This window comes from Syngnathus floridae, chromosome 1 (genome assembly GCF_059516105.1).
Source record: "Syngnathus floridae isolate MCC-2025c chromosome 1, RoL_Sflo_1.0, whole genome shotgun sequence".
Lineage (NCBI taxonomy): Eukaryota > Metazoa > Chordata > Actinopteri > Syngnathiformes > Syngnathidae > Syngnathus > Syngnathus floridae.
In genome coordinates this window covers 4,289,330-4,306,965 of record NC_142413.1, presented here as the reverse complement: position 1 = coordinate 4,306,965, position 17,636 = coordinate 4,289,330, and the positions used below count along the sequence as shown (strand labels likewise).

The following is a 17,636-nucleotide window of genomic DNA, read 5'->3' as shown; positions in this document are numbered from 1 at the left end:
AAAATGGAGTGAAATTACACATGGTGATAAAACAGTTAGAAAAACGAAATGACCAAAATAAGAGGCAGTTTTAAGATTTTACACTCACCTGGGCCGATGCAAAATGGCGGCAGTAGGCCAAACTTACAAACGTTTGGGTGTAATTGGGTGCACCTAACAGCAGATGGCAGCATAACATTGTGAATATTCTAAGTTAGTATCAAGTTTGACATTTTTTAAAAATGTTTTTTAAGCCAACGAACAAAACATATTTGTATCCAAGTTTAATTAAAACGGTTTATTTTACTCAACAAGTGGTGATCAATACAAATAAAATAAAATCTCTGGAATCCAAAAAAAAAATTACAAATTACAGCTGATTCAAACCTTGCTTTGGCACTAAAAAAATACAAAAAGGCACTGTGTCACTTATTAAACAGTGAACCATGACCAAATAGTACATATATTTAGAACATTTTATTATGACTACAATTACCCGGAACAAAATGCTTGTATTTTCCTACAAAAAATTAGTACAGTTAGGAGTGTCATCCAGTGCTAAGACTCTGTTTGTGCCACATACTTGCTGCAAAAAAGCATTAATTATTTGTCACCTTAGGAGGGTCAATCTGCCCGGCCTTTATTATTAACACAAAAGAGACAGGAGGAAGACATTGGCACCGGATTTCACCTCGGCCCATTTTGGCTCCTGCCCCTAAATTAGGGAAAGCCTGCTCTGGAGTGCTGCAGTACACACATCCCTTTGTGGGTGTACCCATTTATACGAATCCCTAGGATCCATTAATGTACCAAAGTTGCTCAGGAGTTGGTACACTTTTGACCTGAAAGCAGGACAGTTCCTCTTTTCTGTACCTTTCTGGTTGTGCAAATTCAGTTTTCATTCAATCTTGTTCAGAGGAGCAATCTGTTTGACTGCCACATCACATTCTCGTTCAAGACATTCAGTACAACAGTTAGTCGTAATGCATAGTGATTTTTTGGGGGAGGGAGGCAGTAGGTGTGGTCATCCTGTGAGAGGCTCATTTAGCGCCCCCTACAGGAAACCATGCTCATCGAGTCCTTTCGGGGTCACCGGGTTCCACTTTGCAACGGGCTTGTTGGAAGTGGAATAGCCTGCAAAAGCAGAAATAGTAAGACGTATACGCTAACGTTCAGGCGAACCCACTAGAATTTTTAACGTACCTGGTTGTGGTCGGTCTGCAGGGAGTTGTGATGACTCAGCATTTGACACAGGAAGTCCTCTGGCGTCCACATCGCTCTCCCCTGAAGACGTGTGCTCCTCTGCTCTCATGTATAAGGCGGGCCTCTTATGGTATTTGGCTCGGTAAGTGTCCGTCATGCAGTTATCCACCGAGAAGTAAGTTGTGGGCAGAACCACATCGGGGGAGTCGGCGCCTTCTCGGCCCGGGAGCCGCTCTTCGCTCTCCGAGAAGTCGTTGCGGTCCTGGTCCGAAGACCTGCTGGAGCTGGCGTCGGACGAGAGCCTGCGCTCGGCGGGCGTCTCGATCCAGCGGATAAGGGTGTTGTTTGAGAGTGCAGGGGTAGTGCTTTTGGGCCGGCGGGCCGGTAGTTCCGGGGGTTCCGACAGGCTCGTGCGATCTCCGCCAAAGTGTTTAGGGGGTAGGGGAGGGGGGGAGTTGCGTGCAAAGTCATCATTGCGGAGCTCCTCGTGTTCAGAGAAGCGTCCGAGGTCGTCTGAACTGATCCAATCAGAACTGATCGTCTTCGGCAAGTAAGGCGGAACCGGGCTCACTGGACTATCAATGTTGTCTTCTTTTTCGCTGTCCAGGCCGTTGTTTTCCAAGACTCCAGGAGTGTATCGGAAGGCTCTTTTTCTATTTCCCCCCCAAAAAAAAAAATTGGTTAAATAAATATATTAAAAAAACATTGGTTAAAAAAATAAATAGAAATTAGTACATATATAAATAAATAAAATTCTTGAATAAATAAATGAATAAACAAACAAAACCAAAAAATAAATGAGCATTCGATTGACTGAAGATTAACATGAACGCATTGAAATCAATTTACCTCTGTAAAGGATTGTTTGAGTCATGCAGGTTCAGAGACTTTTTCCCTTGTTCACCTGGAAAAGAAAAACAAATAGCTCCTCAAATTTTATTTCCAGCACCAAATGGTCCGAAATAAACCTAGCCGACATCTGTCGCAGCTTTGACTTTACAAAGGGAACGATGTGATGATGTTTCAGGCGTGTTATCTAACAGGGGTCACAACGAGGCTCTGCGTCGGGAACGGAAGTATCAGAGCAGCTTGTGCCGCCTGGGGGGGCGAAGAGGGCACTCAGTACATCCAGTCTAGCCAATGAGCATGGACCCTCCAAGAGGATCTGGCGCCTAATAACATGGCGCGTACTAACATGGAGCTAATAAAGAACTCCAGCAGATTTACAAGAGCAAATAATGAAACGAGATTTCGGAGGCTCGGACTTGTACCTCTTAAAGCCCCTTTGAGTGTTGGCAGCGAATGTATGCACATCAGAGTTCGTTCAAGGAAACAAATATACCCAAGTCGTTGGAATTCTGCAGTTTAATCTGAAGCGGACATTTTTTGGTCCAATTTTGTCTCATCGTTCTTTCAGAATAAACACTTTTGTGACATTTTCGGAATGTAAAACACAGTAAGTGTTTTTTTTATTTTTTTTATTTAGTTTGGAAGAACAAGTCTGACCGCCAAAGAGTCCTGACCTCATAGTTTTTGTCTAGTCATCAGATCAGCAAGCTAAGTTGGAAAAAGGTGATCCACGCAAACGGACGACGCGAAGGGAGTGAGCGGCCATCTGCCATGCGTCAGCACTCTCGCTCTCTCAAAGCATTAGAGGCTAAATCCTTTGTGCTGGCATGCAATTACACCGGGGTCAGAACATGCCCCGCCCACTCCATCCACGACGCTATTGCGTTTTTAAGCCGCTAAATCCACGAGGCAATTCACAATTTGAGAATGTTGATCTGTGATCTTTCTACAAAATAAAGCGATGTCATTAAATGGCAATATAAAAAAGGGGGCGGGGCTCAATCTTACATCTACCGTTGTAATGTTAAAATGTCCGCCCGCTTGAGCCACAACCATAACTCAAGCTTGGCCTCGGCAACTCAAGGACAGACGATTTACGCAAACAGCGATGCGAGGGAATCCATTAGATCAGCCCGTGGGTTCAAACTCATTCGGACAATATTTGTGCCAGGCACGAGGGGGGCTGGCTGGGGTCTTAAGGTCAAGTGCGAGCGGGAACGCTAATAGCCTCTCCTGTGCGGTTCGACAATGAGCAACCATGGACGATTTAGCGGCGGCATCAAGTAGTCCACACGAGACCCATCCGTGGTCCTTTTAAACAGGATCTCCGTCCCGCCACGTCTGAATCCGACAGATAAAATGCCAGCATACAACAAAAACACCCCCCAGAGCGTCACCTGAAATGTTCTACAAATGGAAAGTGGCTTGCGGATGTTTGTTTACATGAGTGTAAAAGGGGACGACGAGGCCACCATATGGAAAAATCCATAAATCTATTTTCTATACTGCTTATCTTCCATAAGGTCACAAGTGAACTAACCTAACCCGGATTGCTCGGTAATTAAACTTTCCCTCATGGGAAAAGGGAGCAGTCGACTTGAATATTTTGTTCTGGCACAGGTGGCCGTGTTGAGGCGATGGACACGCACATCGAGTACTTTGCCAAACAAGTTGAGCAAGTTTCAAGACGGTAGTTTCAAGCTTCTCGACTTGTACTCACTCCGCCCTGAATTCAAAACAAAACAAGACGCCTACATCCGCTAGAAGAAAGAAAGAAAAATAAACAAAAGAAGTTGGGGGGGCAGAAATGACTTTTAACCCTAGTCTGATGAAAACATTCTTGGCAGAGGTAAGGCTGTTGTTTTTGTGTTTCATTCTGAAACGCAACATGACCTGGCAATAAACACGCCTGCGATTTGGGTTCCCGTCTGAATACACCTTCTGACAGACATTTTCGGCCCGGCTGAGCACAGCTGGGTGGCCCTTACAAGCTCGCTCGCTCACCATCATCAAGATTAACTTAGAGTTCCTGTTGAGGGAATTTCAGTTTTTAACATCGGTGAGCATTAAAATCATATTACTTCCTGAATTTTTTATTTATTTTTTTCTTTCAAATGATGTTGACAACTTATTCCTCCTTCAATCAGTAAGTTATGACAATAATCCAATCAACTACTCTTATTATAGCACAAAACTGGAAGGGCAAAAAATGATTTTGAATCTTCGGATACATTGGAAATATTCTCGAGTGCCTTTTTTCTTTTAAAGATAGTGACTTACCAGGAGGAGAAGAAGTTTCCGATTTGTCATCATCACTTCCCCTCGGAGGGAATATATCCCTAAAAAATAAATAAAAATAAATAAAATTATTTGTTAATATTACATGAAAGACGTCATACAATTTTCCATAACAATTTCCAGGTGAGTGTGATGTTACGATTAGGGATGTTCGATACCATTTTTTTCCCAAACCGATACCAGTATGAGTACTCGATCTTGAGTAGTCACCGATACCAAGCACCGATACCAGCACTCTACTTTTGACACACAATATTTACCCAAACAACAATGAGAGATCATTTTTTTAAAATATCTTTATACTCCAATCAATATCAATTGTCCTTAAAATTGCACAATACTGGTATCGGCTAATGTCGCGAGTACCGATACCGTGAAATAAGCCCGGTATGATCACCAATACCTGGGATGGGCACTTCCCATTCCCTACTTTGGATGGCTTTGCTTTTTGATACAAAAGTGGAATGAATGCATTTATTTACCGTGACAGATGCAGCTCGGGTATGGGCCGTAATTCTTTCGGGGGAAAGTTCTCCACAACGGGTGAATCCAGATTGGCCGAGCTGTTGCTAATTCTGTCGCTACTCTCGTAGCCGGATTCCGTTCGCTGGATTTTCCAGTTGTCGTAGACTTTAAGAGTCGCCGTGCCCTTCGTCCTGTCCTTGTCACCGTAGCCGCCCCGGCCGAGCGAATCCAGCGAGCTGCGACTGCTGCCGTTTTCGTGCCTCTGGTCGTCCTCGTAGATGGTCATAAGGTTATTGGGCTTGCGCTCCTCCCGGCCTCCCGACGTCACCTCCCACTCTCGTGTAGGCGACTTGCTGCGAGGCCATCTCCGCGGGCTTAGCTGCGGCCGCTCCGGACCGGCCACCTCGCCGTCGTCGCCTCTTAAGATGCTGTCCACATTGAGCGCCTGCCTCATAGGCTTCCAGGGACGATTGGATCTGCTGCGACCGTTCCCCGCACTCCCGGGACGCCCGCGGGAATCCTGGCTGCTATCTGTGTCGTAACCGTTAGTGTCCGCTCTCCTGCTGTACTGAGCGCTTCTCACGCCCGCCAAACTGGGTAACACTTGAACCCTGGAGCTGGAGTGAAAGGACTCGTGAGAAGGCCTGCTGCTAAGTTGGGGTGGGCGCTCACTCCGCGTGGGACCTTTCCCCTGACTGCTGTACAGACGAGGCTCTACGTGTTGCCTGAAATTAATTTCCGGGGGGGAGATAGAGCGAGAGTTGGCCCGGTCTTGACCCGGCTCTGTGGGAGTAAAATGCATATTGTCAGATTCAAAGTGGCCCACTTTGAAGCAGGTGATACAGAGGCGACAGGATATCGAGTTATGAGGTTGTCCAAAATATAAAAAATAAATAATAATAATAATTTTTTATAAAAAGGAAGTCGGGCAAGACACAAATATCACCGCACTTTTCAAGTAATATAATGTTTGATGATAACAAGAACAAAGAAAATATAAATATAACAAATACAATATGATAAATAACCAATAAAATAAATAAAATCGAAATCTATTAATAAAATATTGGTAAAATAACGCATGTGTTGTGCATTTTGTTTTTTTGACTGAAGAGGGAAATCAGAGAATTCCAATTGAGCGAGAGCAGGATGAAAGAGAGCTCAGACGGACATCAGCAGTTAATCCCCGTTCTGACACGTCGCTCCCGAACCCGCGCTTACATAAGGTCCGCTGAATCCGAGACGCGGGCCGTTCTCGTGTGTGTCATAAAAGCTTGGGGATTCTCCCCGTGCGTGTTTTATGCGCGGCGTCACATGTACAGGCTGGACATGAGGATGTTTGACCGACCTCTGGAGCGTGATTCCGGCCGGCGATGACCGCTTCGATCAGAGTCTCTTCCGACTGGATGCGCCTCTCTGCCGGCTCGCTGTGTAACTTCTCTTACAATCTCTCGGAATTGACGCTTGGGCTCGTCGGTGCCGATTTTCACTATCAAACAAAATGTATAAAATAAGAGTCATGAGGGTACAGAAAGGTGGTTTAAACTTTTTTAAATTTTATTTAATTTTTATTTATTTGCCATTTATTTATTAATATTTATTTTGTTATTTATTTTTATTTAACTTTGCTTCTTTTATGGATCAGTAGGTTCCAACTATGGGTGATCATTGCCACTTTTTTTTTTCCAAACAGATACCAGTTCTCAAATCTTGAGTAATCACCGATACCAAGTGCCGATACCACTAGTAATTAAAGCATTGACAGATTATCTTAAAAATAGACCTATATTTTCAATATACCATTTTTCCTTCAAATTACATGAAATTCATTTTCTACTTCCTGATTATAAAATGGCCTCAAAAGTACCGCCACCTCAAAATAAGGCTGGTATCTGTACCGATACCGACACTTGGTATCTGTACTCGTCTGTCTCTAGTTCCAACTGTGGAAATCTAATTCAAGTATCTCAAAGTGTACCTTGCCCACGTCCTCCGCTAGTATGAGCACCGCTGCGGCTAAAGGTGTTAGACGTTTTCTGATGTAACGAGCGTGGAAAACTCAGCAGCGCGTTCAGATTCTCCTTGGTCAGTTCCAGCTTCTTCGGAGACGCAAGTGGAGAGGTCACACCTAAACCGGGAAGATGAAAACACATTGTTGCACACGTGAGCCCACCACGCCATGCTTTCAGGCCGGCTGCCACCCGACTTGGACCTGGTCTACGGCCAGCGTGGAAGGTTTTGAGGAGGATCTTTAAACGGGGATAAAACCTCCCCAAGCTCACAAATCCTGGGGTGTATAACCCAAGAGCGAGATGTTGCTCTCTCTCTCGCTCTCTGCCTGCACGAGATTGACTTCAACACATCCACCATTCCATTTGCATGACTTGCCTTCTTTATTTTCAAGTTTCTTGTACTGGGTTTGCCTCAGGTTCTGTTGTGATGCATCCTCTGGCGTTATGGCGCTGCCATTGGGGTTGGCGTAAAACAGCAGGAGAGGCTGGAAGTGACCTTTAATACATTTGCTGACCACATCTTTCCACCTGGACCCGACCTAAAGTGAGAACATCAGGAGAAAGGACAGCATGTGAGAAAAAAAAAAATCACAACCGCTCCCACATTCAAATAAAAGCCGTGAGCAGCGGCAGATGTCGGAACAGAAGCCAAAGCATGACTGAAAAGAAAACGAGGATGAAACGCATACTCGCAGTCCAATTGGCGAGCGCGTGGAACAATCACATTAGCGGGGCTTCGTCAGGTGGCGGCGCGGAGACGCCGCAAAGGCGAGCTGTGGGCTAGCAGATGCCCGTGTGCTTCTTAATTAAGCAAATGAAGATTACAGCGGCGAGATGAGGGAGAGCAGGAACAACGGAAAGTGTGATAGCTATTGAAAATGCAAGGATGGGAAAATGGAGTACAATAAGCAAACTATTAAGTCAATAAATAATGTATTTTACAAAGTAGATTAAAATATTTTTTTTAAATTATGTTGGCTCACAATTTATATAAAAAAAAAAAAGTCAGGCAGCTTCAAACGTCGAGCTGCATTTAGTTTCATTTGGGAAATTATTCCAAAGTGTTTCATTACGTAACTTCAGGGTTAATTAATTGACTTTGGACATTATAAAAAGACGAGTTTATGCTTGAAGTCAAGCGGCCACACAGAATGCGTTCATCTATGGAGGTTCTGCTGTATCTATGGACAATTTGGCGCTGATCCAAATTAGGATTGCGCAGACTTGGCAGCTAGCTTGCCTGAGCTCTGCGCAGTGCGACTTGAGGTGGGCATAAAATGGTGAGCAACCATTTGTAGTATTCGACTTTGTTTTGAAACGCAAAATAACGGTTAATGTACGATTGAGGCACCTCTTTGACGGTGGCGTCATCGAAGAAGACCCACTTGGAGGTCTTGGTGTGGTAAGCGAAGGCACAGTAGTGGCGGCTGGAGTAGCAGATCATCCCCACCAGCTGCAGCTCACCCTTTTTGGCGTGCTCGTCGGTCACTCTGTAGAAAAGCTGCGCACGCAAAAACAGCGGCTTTAAATCACAACTGAATAAAAGATCCAAAAGTAAACCGGTGAAGTCTAAAGCTTACTTAGCATAAAGCTGCATTGAAGAATTTGTTGTTGTTATAAAAGTTCTCATTTCGGTCACGTAATACAGTAGCAAAATTTGAGAATTTTTTTTTTTAAAATTTAAAAAAAAAAAAAAAAAATAGTCAAAAACCTTTGGGGGACAAATAATTATCCCAAGATTTTTGATTATATATTTTATTTTATTATTTTATTTTATTTTATATACTGGTCCATCAAAATATAACTTTGCATGAAACCATTTTGTGGACCAAAAAATATTGGTTGACCCCTTGCCCAAAACACACACACAAAATATAAATTCCAGAGGGAAACGGCACTAGAATGTCAAAAAATAGGTTTGGTTTAATCCTCACGCGTTTCCTGCTCCGCCGGTTCTCACCCTCGCAAACAATAGCTTGCAAACAACCGGGGCGGTGGTGGTGGGTCTGCATTTAACACCCAATAATGTCACATTAAACCCTCCCGAATGAATCGAGGCTTTTTGCGGCGAGAGTTCGAGAAACATGCGGGAGAGAGGGCTGTCAAATAAACAAACTCAACACTTGAGTGCGGAAGTTATGTAACCTGTGAGGAGCCCACCCCCATTTGATTTCCAGCAGCGCTGTACAACTCGCCAACGGCGCTCAAGCTCCTCTGGTAGGGAGGGGATTTGAACCGGTTGACACGAACTAAAAGTAGGGAGGGGGGGGGGGTGCTTTTTGATCAGCGGGGCAGGGAGACCCCGGCGGGGCACCGACTGATTACGCAACGGTCGCAGCTGACCACGGCGTGCGTGGTGTGTGCGGCGCTCACCGCTGACAAGCTGAGGTGAGGCCCCAGCGAGCGTATCACGTCCTCGGTGAGGTCCGACTGGTCCGAATCCCACACGAAGCCGATGGTGACGATCTCTGGGGAGTTCATGAGGACACGTCTGATCCGAATCCTCTGGCCGCATTTGCTCTAGAGCGGGAAAAAAGTGAAAATAAAAATCCTGAACTCATTCACCACCAGCCCAATTCAAATGGACGTCTATAACCGTCATTGGCAATGAAGGAGTTTATTTCTAAACGGTTTCCAAGACACTTACGGGACAGTTCCGGAGGTCTCCGACTGTACACGCCGCTTGTAACAGTTCTCCGAAAGTTTCGTCCTTGCGCTGTAACATCTGTTGGCTGAGGAAGAGGAGAGCCAAACGGGCAAGTGAGGCGGACGAGGACGGTAATGAGCATGTTTTTGTTGCTTTACCAGAGCGCGGTGGTGGAGACGTAATGAACCAGCTCTATAAACGGCAGCGGGTCAGATGAGGCCCCGCAGCTACGGCACACAGACTGCAGACGGGGAGACAAAGTGAGCAAAAATGTCTATCATTGTTGCCTGGCCAATTACATTCACTGCAGTAGCGAAAATGACTCAAGGTTGTAGTGTGCATGCCGGGCCAGCAGTTGGCAGTGTCACAAAAATGTAAATCCGAGTTGTAAACATGGTCATTCAGCAAGCAACATTTTTTTTTTAAATTGTTAGTTGTTTTTTGTTTTTTGCTTTAATAAGATCATTAAAGAAAAGTGCAAAAAAAATATGATAATTTTAATTTAGACAGTGGTCTGCAGAATAGGTTAAATTAATTATAAAACTGCAGATTTTGATTTTAAATGGCTAAAGGGGAAATTGGAAAATGAAGTGTTTTTCTGTAGAAAGGGGCAGGAAATGTGACATTTTCCCTGTGCTCCTTTTCATTACAATCTTGTGTTTTCCTATAAACAGAATGAAAATGCAATGTAAATCATTTTTGAATGCAAATTTTTTCATGTATTTTAGAGTGAGGTCAAACTGGTTTGTTAAAGCGAGTCAGCATCACGCAAAACCCAGTGGTGTTTGCGTGTCTGTGTGTGTCTCACACACACTCCCTCTCTCGCTCACACACACACACACGCACACACACACCATCTGTGATTTAGTGGCTTCTGCTGATGCTGCATTGAAGAACCTGAGTCCAATCAAATCGGCCTTACTCCACTGAGGCCGCCCGCTATCAGAACGTGACGGATTGGACTCGCACAGTCTCAGACGTTGATTCATGCACACGCCTTGCGAGTTGGGGTTTCCGGCATTGGCGCAAGCCAATTGCGAGCGAAATGACGTCCCACTGACCTGCTCGTAAAGCGACATGGCAAACTTCTGATGGGTGATGCAAGACTTTGAGGTGCACGCGTCCGTCTCCTCGGGCACGATGTGCAAGTGGATTCTCTCCAGTATATTTTCCTGTCACACAATATTACATCAATCAACAACAACAACCCCAAAAAACAGCCTGGCTAAGAGCGCCCAGTCAGCTTTGGGATGGGACAGAGCGAGGTGAAATTTAGGCATAAGGTTTCAAAGACAAGCGCCCGGTGACTCAGGTGTTGTCAGGTCTCCACGTGATAAAATATTCAAGACTGCATGGTTGCAGCTTCACAGCCAGTTCATCTTACAACGGATGCTAAATTCTCCAGTGGCGTGCCAAGAGTTCAAGCGTAAAGATCTGTGGGCAATTGATGTTGTTGCAAAAACAACTTTGCCGCACAGCCATTGTAAATAAAGCTAGATTTATTTATTTCCTTATTCATCTTAACTAACTTATTTCCTCAATTAGTACTCATCAAGATGTTTTAGGATGGTTATTATCGTTATTACTATTAATATTAATTTTAAATAGTAGCATAATTATTTATATTATTTATATTAATTTTACATAATAATTATTATATCATTATTATTAATATTCATATTAATTTTAAATTATTATCATTATTACTACTACTATTACTACTACTACTACTACTACTACTACTACTACTACTAATAATAATAATAATATTATTATTATCTTTGACTAATGAATTCTTCATTCGTGGTATCGATACTCGCCCATATCCAAAGAAATAAATGTCAAACTCATTGACACAAGATGGGAGGAAAGTTGTGAAAAATAAATAAATAAATAAGTAAAATAAAAAAATAAAAATAACCTGCAGTTCCCGCGATTCTCACAGGTGCCATTTGGCTCATGAGTTAAGCCCCTCGAACCAAAACGGCAGCACCTAGCAAAGATTCGGCCTAGTATTTGCTTCGGTTGTCCATACTAGCCCTTTCTATTTTGTTATTTTTTTTTTATTTGCTTTAAAATCAACACATTCGGCGTAGCGCAGAAGTGATGCAATCCTCAGCACTTATATAATCTGTCATCTCGATATTTAGCGGCAACCTGCTAGGGGGCTCGATGGGAGAGGAAAGGAGAGACAGAAGCTCTTTTCTGTGACCTCGCCAAACAGTTTGTTGCGGTACACACGGGTACACACACTCTCCCGGTTACGCTCGTTTCCCGCCCGAGGGGTTTCCAGAGGAACTTACAAAGCACTCTGCGGCATCATCCATGAAGCCCAGCTGGAAGCGCTGCTCGTCCTTAAAGGTCTCGGCCAAGGCGTGACGCAGGTTGTCTGAAGGCAGCGCTCGCTCCCGACTGTGCTGGAACTGGGAGAAAATGCCCTGAGGAGAGAGGAGGGGGGGTTGGTGCAAAAAAAAAAAAAAAACCCCACAAAATTGCTCTTCCCCGAAACGCTCTTTACCTTTAATGCGCAAAAGATGCACGACTCGCCTAAACAGAAGTGGCCTGGTAGCTGCCTCAAGCTTCGTCTGAAGATGTCAAGCTGCCAAAGAACCTACACAATAGGACAAAAAAAAAAAACACATTGTTTTGCATTTCCAAGGTCTCCCAGAAGAGAAACCACGCCGGGGGGAGGGGGGGGGGACTGCTCATCTCCAACCAGCTCATCTGCCGCCTCACCCCGTGAGTCACGCAGGGCTGGAGGGTGACCTCACTCCAGGCGGCTGACTGGAAAACCATGAGGCAACCCAACAGCCAACACCCCACCAGTCACACAACACAACTGTCAAGTGTATTGTTACGTCGTACAACACGGGGGGGGGGGACTAAAACGACTTGACGTTCAGCTTTGGCAAAGACAAAAATAAATGTAAGACTAGATTGAGAATAATAAAAAAAATAATAATTGGGAGAAATGTCATTTTAAGCATTTCTAGGGTAGAGGAAGTATTATTATATTTTAAGGGGATGACGCAATTCTGGAGCAGGTGTGTGAGCTTTAACGCTCGAGTATCACGTCACTGACGTCACCTACTTCCGAGTTTCCCAACTGTTTCTGTCACAAAGCGCATATTTTCGAATGAGTCAAATGTGATGACACACCATCCAATAAAATGTCACAAAACTGCTCATTTTGATTTTTTCAAGTAGTGCAAACAGTACAATTGCATTTTTTTCCAAATCCAATAATACTGATTTTATATTGAACTTTAATGTCACTTAAAATTTGTTGTGATAGTCATGACTCAGCAACTCTACAGTACCAAACATTTCAAATTTGCTGATTTTACATTTTTTTGTGAACAGAGCCTGAGTGTTACATTATCTAATTTACCTCAGATATTTAATTTATTGTTCAATTCTATTTGTTGATCTCTCATCGCACTCTAATAAACCGTCACACAGCGTTTGGAACTCAATCTAATGAACCAGCACGCCGGCTAGATGTTAGCGGAACAAGCCAAGTCGTACCTGCACGGCGCTGTTGAGAAAGCAGCTGTTCTGGCCCGGTTCGTTCAGAAGTCCTTTGGTGGGGGCCAGCGACATCATGCTCCCCGGCTGGTAGCCCTTCCCCAGATTGCTTCCGGGCTTCCTGAACAACCTGAGTAATGCCATCGGGTTTACTTGAAGGAGTAAAGTGACCCCTGAAAAAGTCTGGGGCTATGTAATCCCACGAGCTGTAGATGTCCTGCTACACATGGGCCACTAGTCCATGTCTTGCGTGCATGAGGAAGGTCTAAAAATCAAAAGGTGGGTCCGAGGATGGGGGGGCGTGGTTTTATAATCCAAGTAACACGTCTGTGAGGTTTACTGGTCCACAGGTGAGATGTCTTCTAACCACTGAGGACTCTTCTTGCCACATATTTGTGATGCTTCTCAGGACATTCGGCGGTCTGAAGATCCACGTTCAGCTTCTGTCCAAAACAACCACAATGAGATCATTTGGATTTCACAACCTGGCCAGGAATCTTGTATATCATTAACATTCATAAATTTTCAATGGCGGCCTTTGGAAATAAAATGTTCCCCACCCTTGGCCCAACTGCAGCTTTTAAGGAATGTCAACAAAGCTTGCACATTAACTTTTACAAACAGCTCTTAAAACAGAGGACAAGGTCGAGTTGGAGCGCGTACCCGGCAACGGCGGCGCTTTCACGTCCGCTTGCTTTCACTGAGCGTTGACAAACAAAACGTTTGTCAAGCCAAAACAAAAAAAAACTGACTCACGGTACCCAGGACATGTCACCAATTGAATCTCATTATTGTCACTCATTAATCTTCTGGTCCATGCGACACATTAACCAAGATGAATGTAGAACAAAGATGGCCGAACACGTTTATGTACAAAGACCAAAAGAAATCTCGAACCTTACCGCAAGGTTTTTAGCCAAAACCAGTCCGACAACATTTGCCATTACGGTATTTCAAGAATCCCGGACAAGATGACAACACGGCAAGCATGGAAGAAACCATTGGCGTTTAAACACTGCTTTGACAGTCATCATCCTCGTGCGATTCAATTAAAGAGTGGCGGGGGAGTGGGCTCGTACTTTGCAGCCCGGCCTCCATGGCAACGGGATTCCGAAGCAATCACTTAAGCTCGGAGTTGCTTAAGAGTTTTGCAGATTAGTTTCAGGTCTGGCGGGAAGAGTGGAACGCGGCGCCGTCCTGCCACTGCTGTACGCCGAGCGCCGCACTCGAAAGCGGCAGCTATTATCAGGTGTGACGAGGTCAAAGGGGCTGTAAAAAAAAACACCTGCCAATCATTTTGACGCCCTAAATACAAAGAGTCAATCCCATGTATGACACTTGTATCAAAATCATTTTGAAATACTGTTAGCTAAGATGCTAGCTAGTAGCAATGAAGATATTCCACAGAGATCATTCAAATTTCACGGTTAGTGAGCCATGACATATTTTTTGTCCGACAAAGCATTTCGAAATTGACCCCCGACACATTTTTAGACTGAGCCGGACCAGGTTACAAGCCACAGAGGTTAAAGAGGCGCATGGCGAAAGAGTGACGAGCCAGCATCGGCATTCTTACAGCCTGCCATCATCTGCCATTTTACGATTGTCTAATAAAAACCCAATCTCCATGAGAAAATCGGATCCCCCTTGAAATCAATTTCAGCGGCTCGGTCGCCGCCTTGGGTTTATCCATTGGGCAACGACCGACAGCTCAACAGACAGAAATGATCGTTTTTCCATCCCTCCATCGAAATCACATTTTCCCCCAGCATTGACTCATGGAATGCCGACGGATGGAGAGCAGTCTACTTAATACGCGATAAAAAGGAAACCATTGATCCCAGTATGGAAATTGGGTCAGTGCATCAGCTGGATCAGAACACACACAAAAAAAAAAAAACATGAATAGCAGAGAACAGAACAATCAGGCAAACACGACGAATCAAAAATGGGTTTAAACTTTTTAAGGGACATTTTGTGACGACTAACGGAAGAGATTCATGCAGGCTTGAAATGAAAACGGAATAAATACTCTGAGCTGCCCAGTTTTATAAGCAAATATGATTTGTTCTGTTTCTTTTAAGGGGAAGTCCGGAAGCCCGCCAATAAAAAGGTTCGCCCAGGAAGTGTCAAGTGAAAAAAAGTCCAGAGCTTCTTTCTCTCCGGTCATTTAGAAAATGTACAAGCTAGCGCCTCGGAGCAATCGCGCGAAGAGGCGCATCAGCAAGTCTGGACTTGGGGGCCGAGGGAGTTGAAGCTTTGGCGCCAAGTCATCGGCATTTGATCGACTGATGGACGAGCTCGTTAGGAAGGCCCGCTTTTGCGCGGGAGGCAGGAATTCCCGATGACTCCATACAAAATCCGATCCATTATTTTCCCCTTGTGTGAATTTCCTGAACTCCTGTTCAGATGGCTGAATGTGCTTTCAAAAAAAATACAGTTTATTTCCCGACAGACAGAAGGTGGCTGTGGAGCCTTTCGGACAACAATGCCACGTTCGGGCCTGCGGAACAGATCGGATCACCCACAGGGTGCTGACTCACTCGCTATTCCTCCTCGCTGTTGTCCAGCAGAGGAAAGGCTACAACAACACAAAAGCACATGTTCCAAGACTTCCCACTCGAACGACGTGTGAACAAGAGCAAAACTCTTGCTTTCCTTTTCACTTAAAAACAATTCGTTAAAAATTGAAATCAAACAGTAACCAAGTCAAGACTTTGTTAATCAATCCCCCTGAAAAAAATAATAGAGTATGCATTTCTCCTAGGGCTGTGCTATTCATCAAAATTCAATTATTGCATGATTACAAAATTGGCATAATCGTAAGAAAAACCGATTATTAATAGACATAATTTTTGTTTATACAAGGATGCTATACTTGAATTTATACAGTACATTTATTTGCATTGTTCTAAAAAAAAATTACATGTTGGGTCCATTAAAGGAACTTTCATAATTATTATGTTTCAAAGAAATGTTATAACAAAAATAAACGATTGTTTACATAATCATGATTTCAATTATTACCGAAATAATCGAGATTCAGTAACCTAAATATTCAAGTTAATGTGTAAACAAAGGCCTTGAAGCAGCAGTGAATTTATATAGCAACATTTGAGCAATTGGAGTGGAAGATATTATTTATTTTAGGGGGGTGGGGCAATGCCAGGGAATGATTTGCATTCTACCACTTCTTTTCAAGATTCAAGAGTCATGTCATGTCAAGAATTCCAACGTCAGTTTCCTTTTAGTCTTAAAGTGTGTCACTTCAGCAGCTACCATCTTGACCCCCAGTAACCTAATTTTTGTCCTTGCAGAATCATGCCAGCAGACTTTTCCCGCAGAGCTCTTGCAGGGCAAACAAAATTCAAACAGAAAAGACATAAAACAGGTTTGTCGACATGCTTCGAACTCCCTTTTGAAGGACAGAAATCGACCACAATGGTGTCATTCAGGATGAGCCGTACAGCTCAGATAACGGCATTGGATCGCGACACTTTTGGTTTTTCACCAGAGAAAGCAAATATTGCATCGTGCAGGTTGTTGCAGGTGGTCGTCCATCCATTTTATGTTCCAGGGTACAACCTGGAACACGTCACAAATTATTGACCCCACACAGGAAGGCCAGAGCTGGGATTCGAACTCAGAACCTTGAGTGTTTCTTTAAAACTGCCAATATGAGAATATTTTGACCACTTTTAGCATTCGCTCTTTCTGTTAATACTTCAAAGTCGACACTCCATTGTGTCTGCTACTCATACTGTTAGTGTGGGATATTGTTTAATAATTATTCAAGTTTATTGGTCGTCTACCTTTTTATCCACATCGTAAATAATGCCGCAGTGAAAGTGTATATCTGGTGTTTTGTTGGAACTGAGGTTTATTAATACTCAATTCTTTAAAAACGCGAATTGTCAAGTAGGTTTTTGATTATTTTTTGTAACTTTGCCCTCCGACTTGTTGTTTTACTACCACACGAGTGAACACTTGACTTGGCTGACAGTCAACATACGACAGAGGTGTGTAAACAACAAACTTTTTTTTCGCACGAGATGAACTTTGATGTCGATTTATATTTATCTTAATTCGTTAGTTATGCTTATAATGCTTAACTTTGTTTCATATACTGGTCGACCTGACTTCCTGATTCTTGCGCTTACCTGCGTTCAGGTACGTTTCCAACACGCAGTACTCAAATATAAACAATGATAATAATAAAAAATAAATCAAAAGACTTTTAAAAAAAAATAATTTACCTTGGCGATAGTCCGAAATAGATGTGCTTCCAATATCTTCAAAAGCATGAGTTGCGAAATTGAAAAGTGGGAGGAGACGTAGGGAAAAACCGCAAACTTCCGTCCTTGTTTTCAACTCCAAATGTCGCCTTTCTTGTGACAAATAATTCCTTTTACGGTTTGGAGCGGATTTGCTTTGAAGGCTGCGATGAGGAAGAGGAAGGGAAGCTAGTTCAGCGGCGGTAGTCCCGGACGAGGCACCATAAACGGACCGGTCCACTTTGTTGCTTTCGGCACCTGAACTGGATTCGAGATGTTTTTCGAGGAGAGATGGACGAGATGTCCAAGTCAAGCCACGCCCCTTCCTCCTCAACTCTCCTTCCTGCGGCGTGCTACGCACTCACGCGTGTACATACACAC

General features: G+C 43.7%; 1 protein-coding gene across 2 annotated transcripts; it reads right to left on the bottom strand.

Moving 5' to 3' along the window:
* Positions 1–262: 262 nt before the first annotated feature.
* usp53a (ubiquitin specific peptidase 53a) lies at positions 263–17,636 on the bottom strand. 2 transcript variants are annotated; one of them, XM_088384284.1, is made up of 18 exons: positions 17,238–17,636; positions 14,061–14,250; positions 12,982–13,424; positions 11,972–12,064; positions 11,757–11,891; positions 10,515–10,625; positions 9,612–9,694; positions 9,454–9,538; positions 9,180–9,326; positions 8,158–8,307; positions 7,183–7,345; positions 6,773–6,922; positions 6,143–6,283; positions 4,812–5,577; positions 4,312–4,370; positions 2,032–2,086; positions 1,183–1,835; positions 263–1,113 (listed from the first exon to the last, which is right to left on the bottom strand). In XM_088384284.1, exons 3-18 carry the CDS (start codon positions 13,123–13,125, stop codon positions 1,034–1,036), a joined length of 3,015 nt encoding a protein of 1,004 aa, XP_088240410.1. In that variant the 5' UTR covers positions 13,126–13,424; positions 14,061–14,250; positions 17,238–17,636; the 3' UTR covers positions 263–1,033. The 2 variants fall into 2 exon arrangements, with proteins under 2 accessions (XP_088240410.1, XP_088240400.1); XM_088384274.1 differs by lacking the exon at positions 14,061–14,250.

Bases quoted from the DNA above. Each gene is read 5' to 3' on its own strand.
- usp53a (XM_088384284.1), bottom strand. From the start codon at position 13,125: ATGGCATTACTCAGGTTGTTCAGGAAGCCCGGAAGCAATCTGGGGAAG. The intron at 9,539-9,611 runs GTAAAGCAACAA...CCTCTTCCTCAG, and splicing joins GTCTCCACCACCGCGCTCTG to CCAACAGATGTTACAGCGCA. The intron at 9,327-9,453 runs GTAAGTGTCTTG...TTCCCGCTCTAG, and splicing joins GAGACCTCCGGAACTGTCCC to AGCAAATGCGGCCAGAGGAT.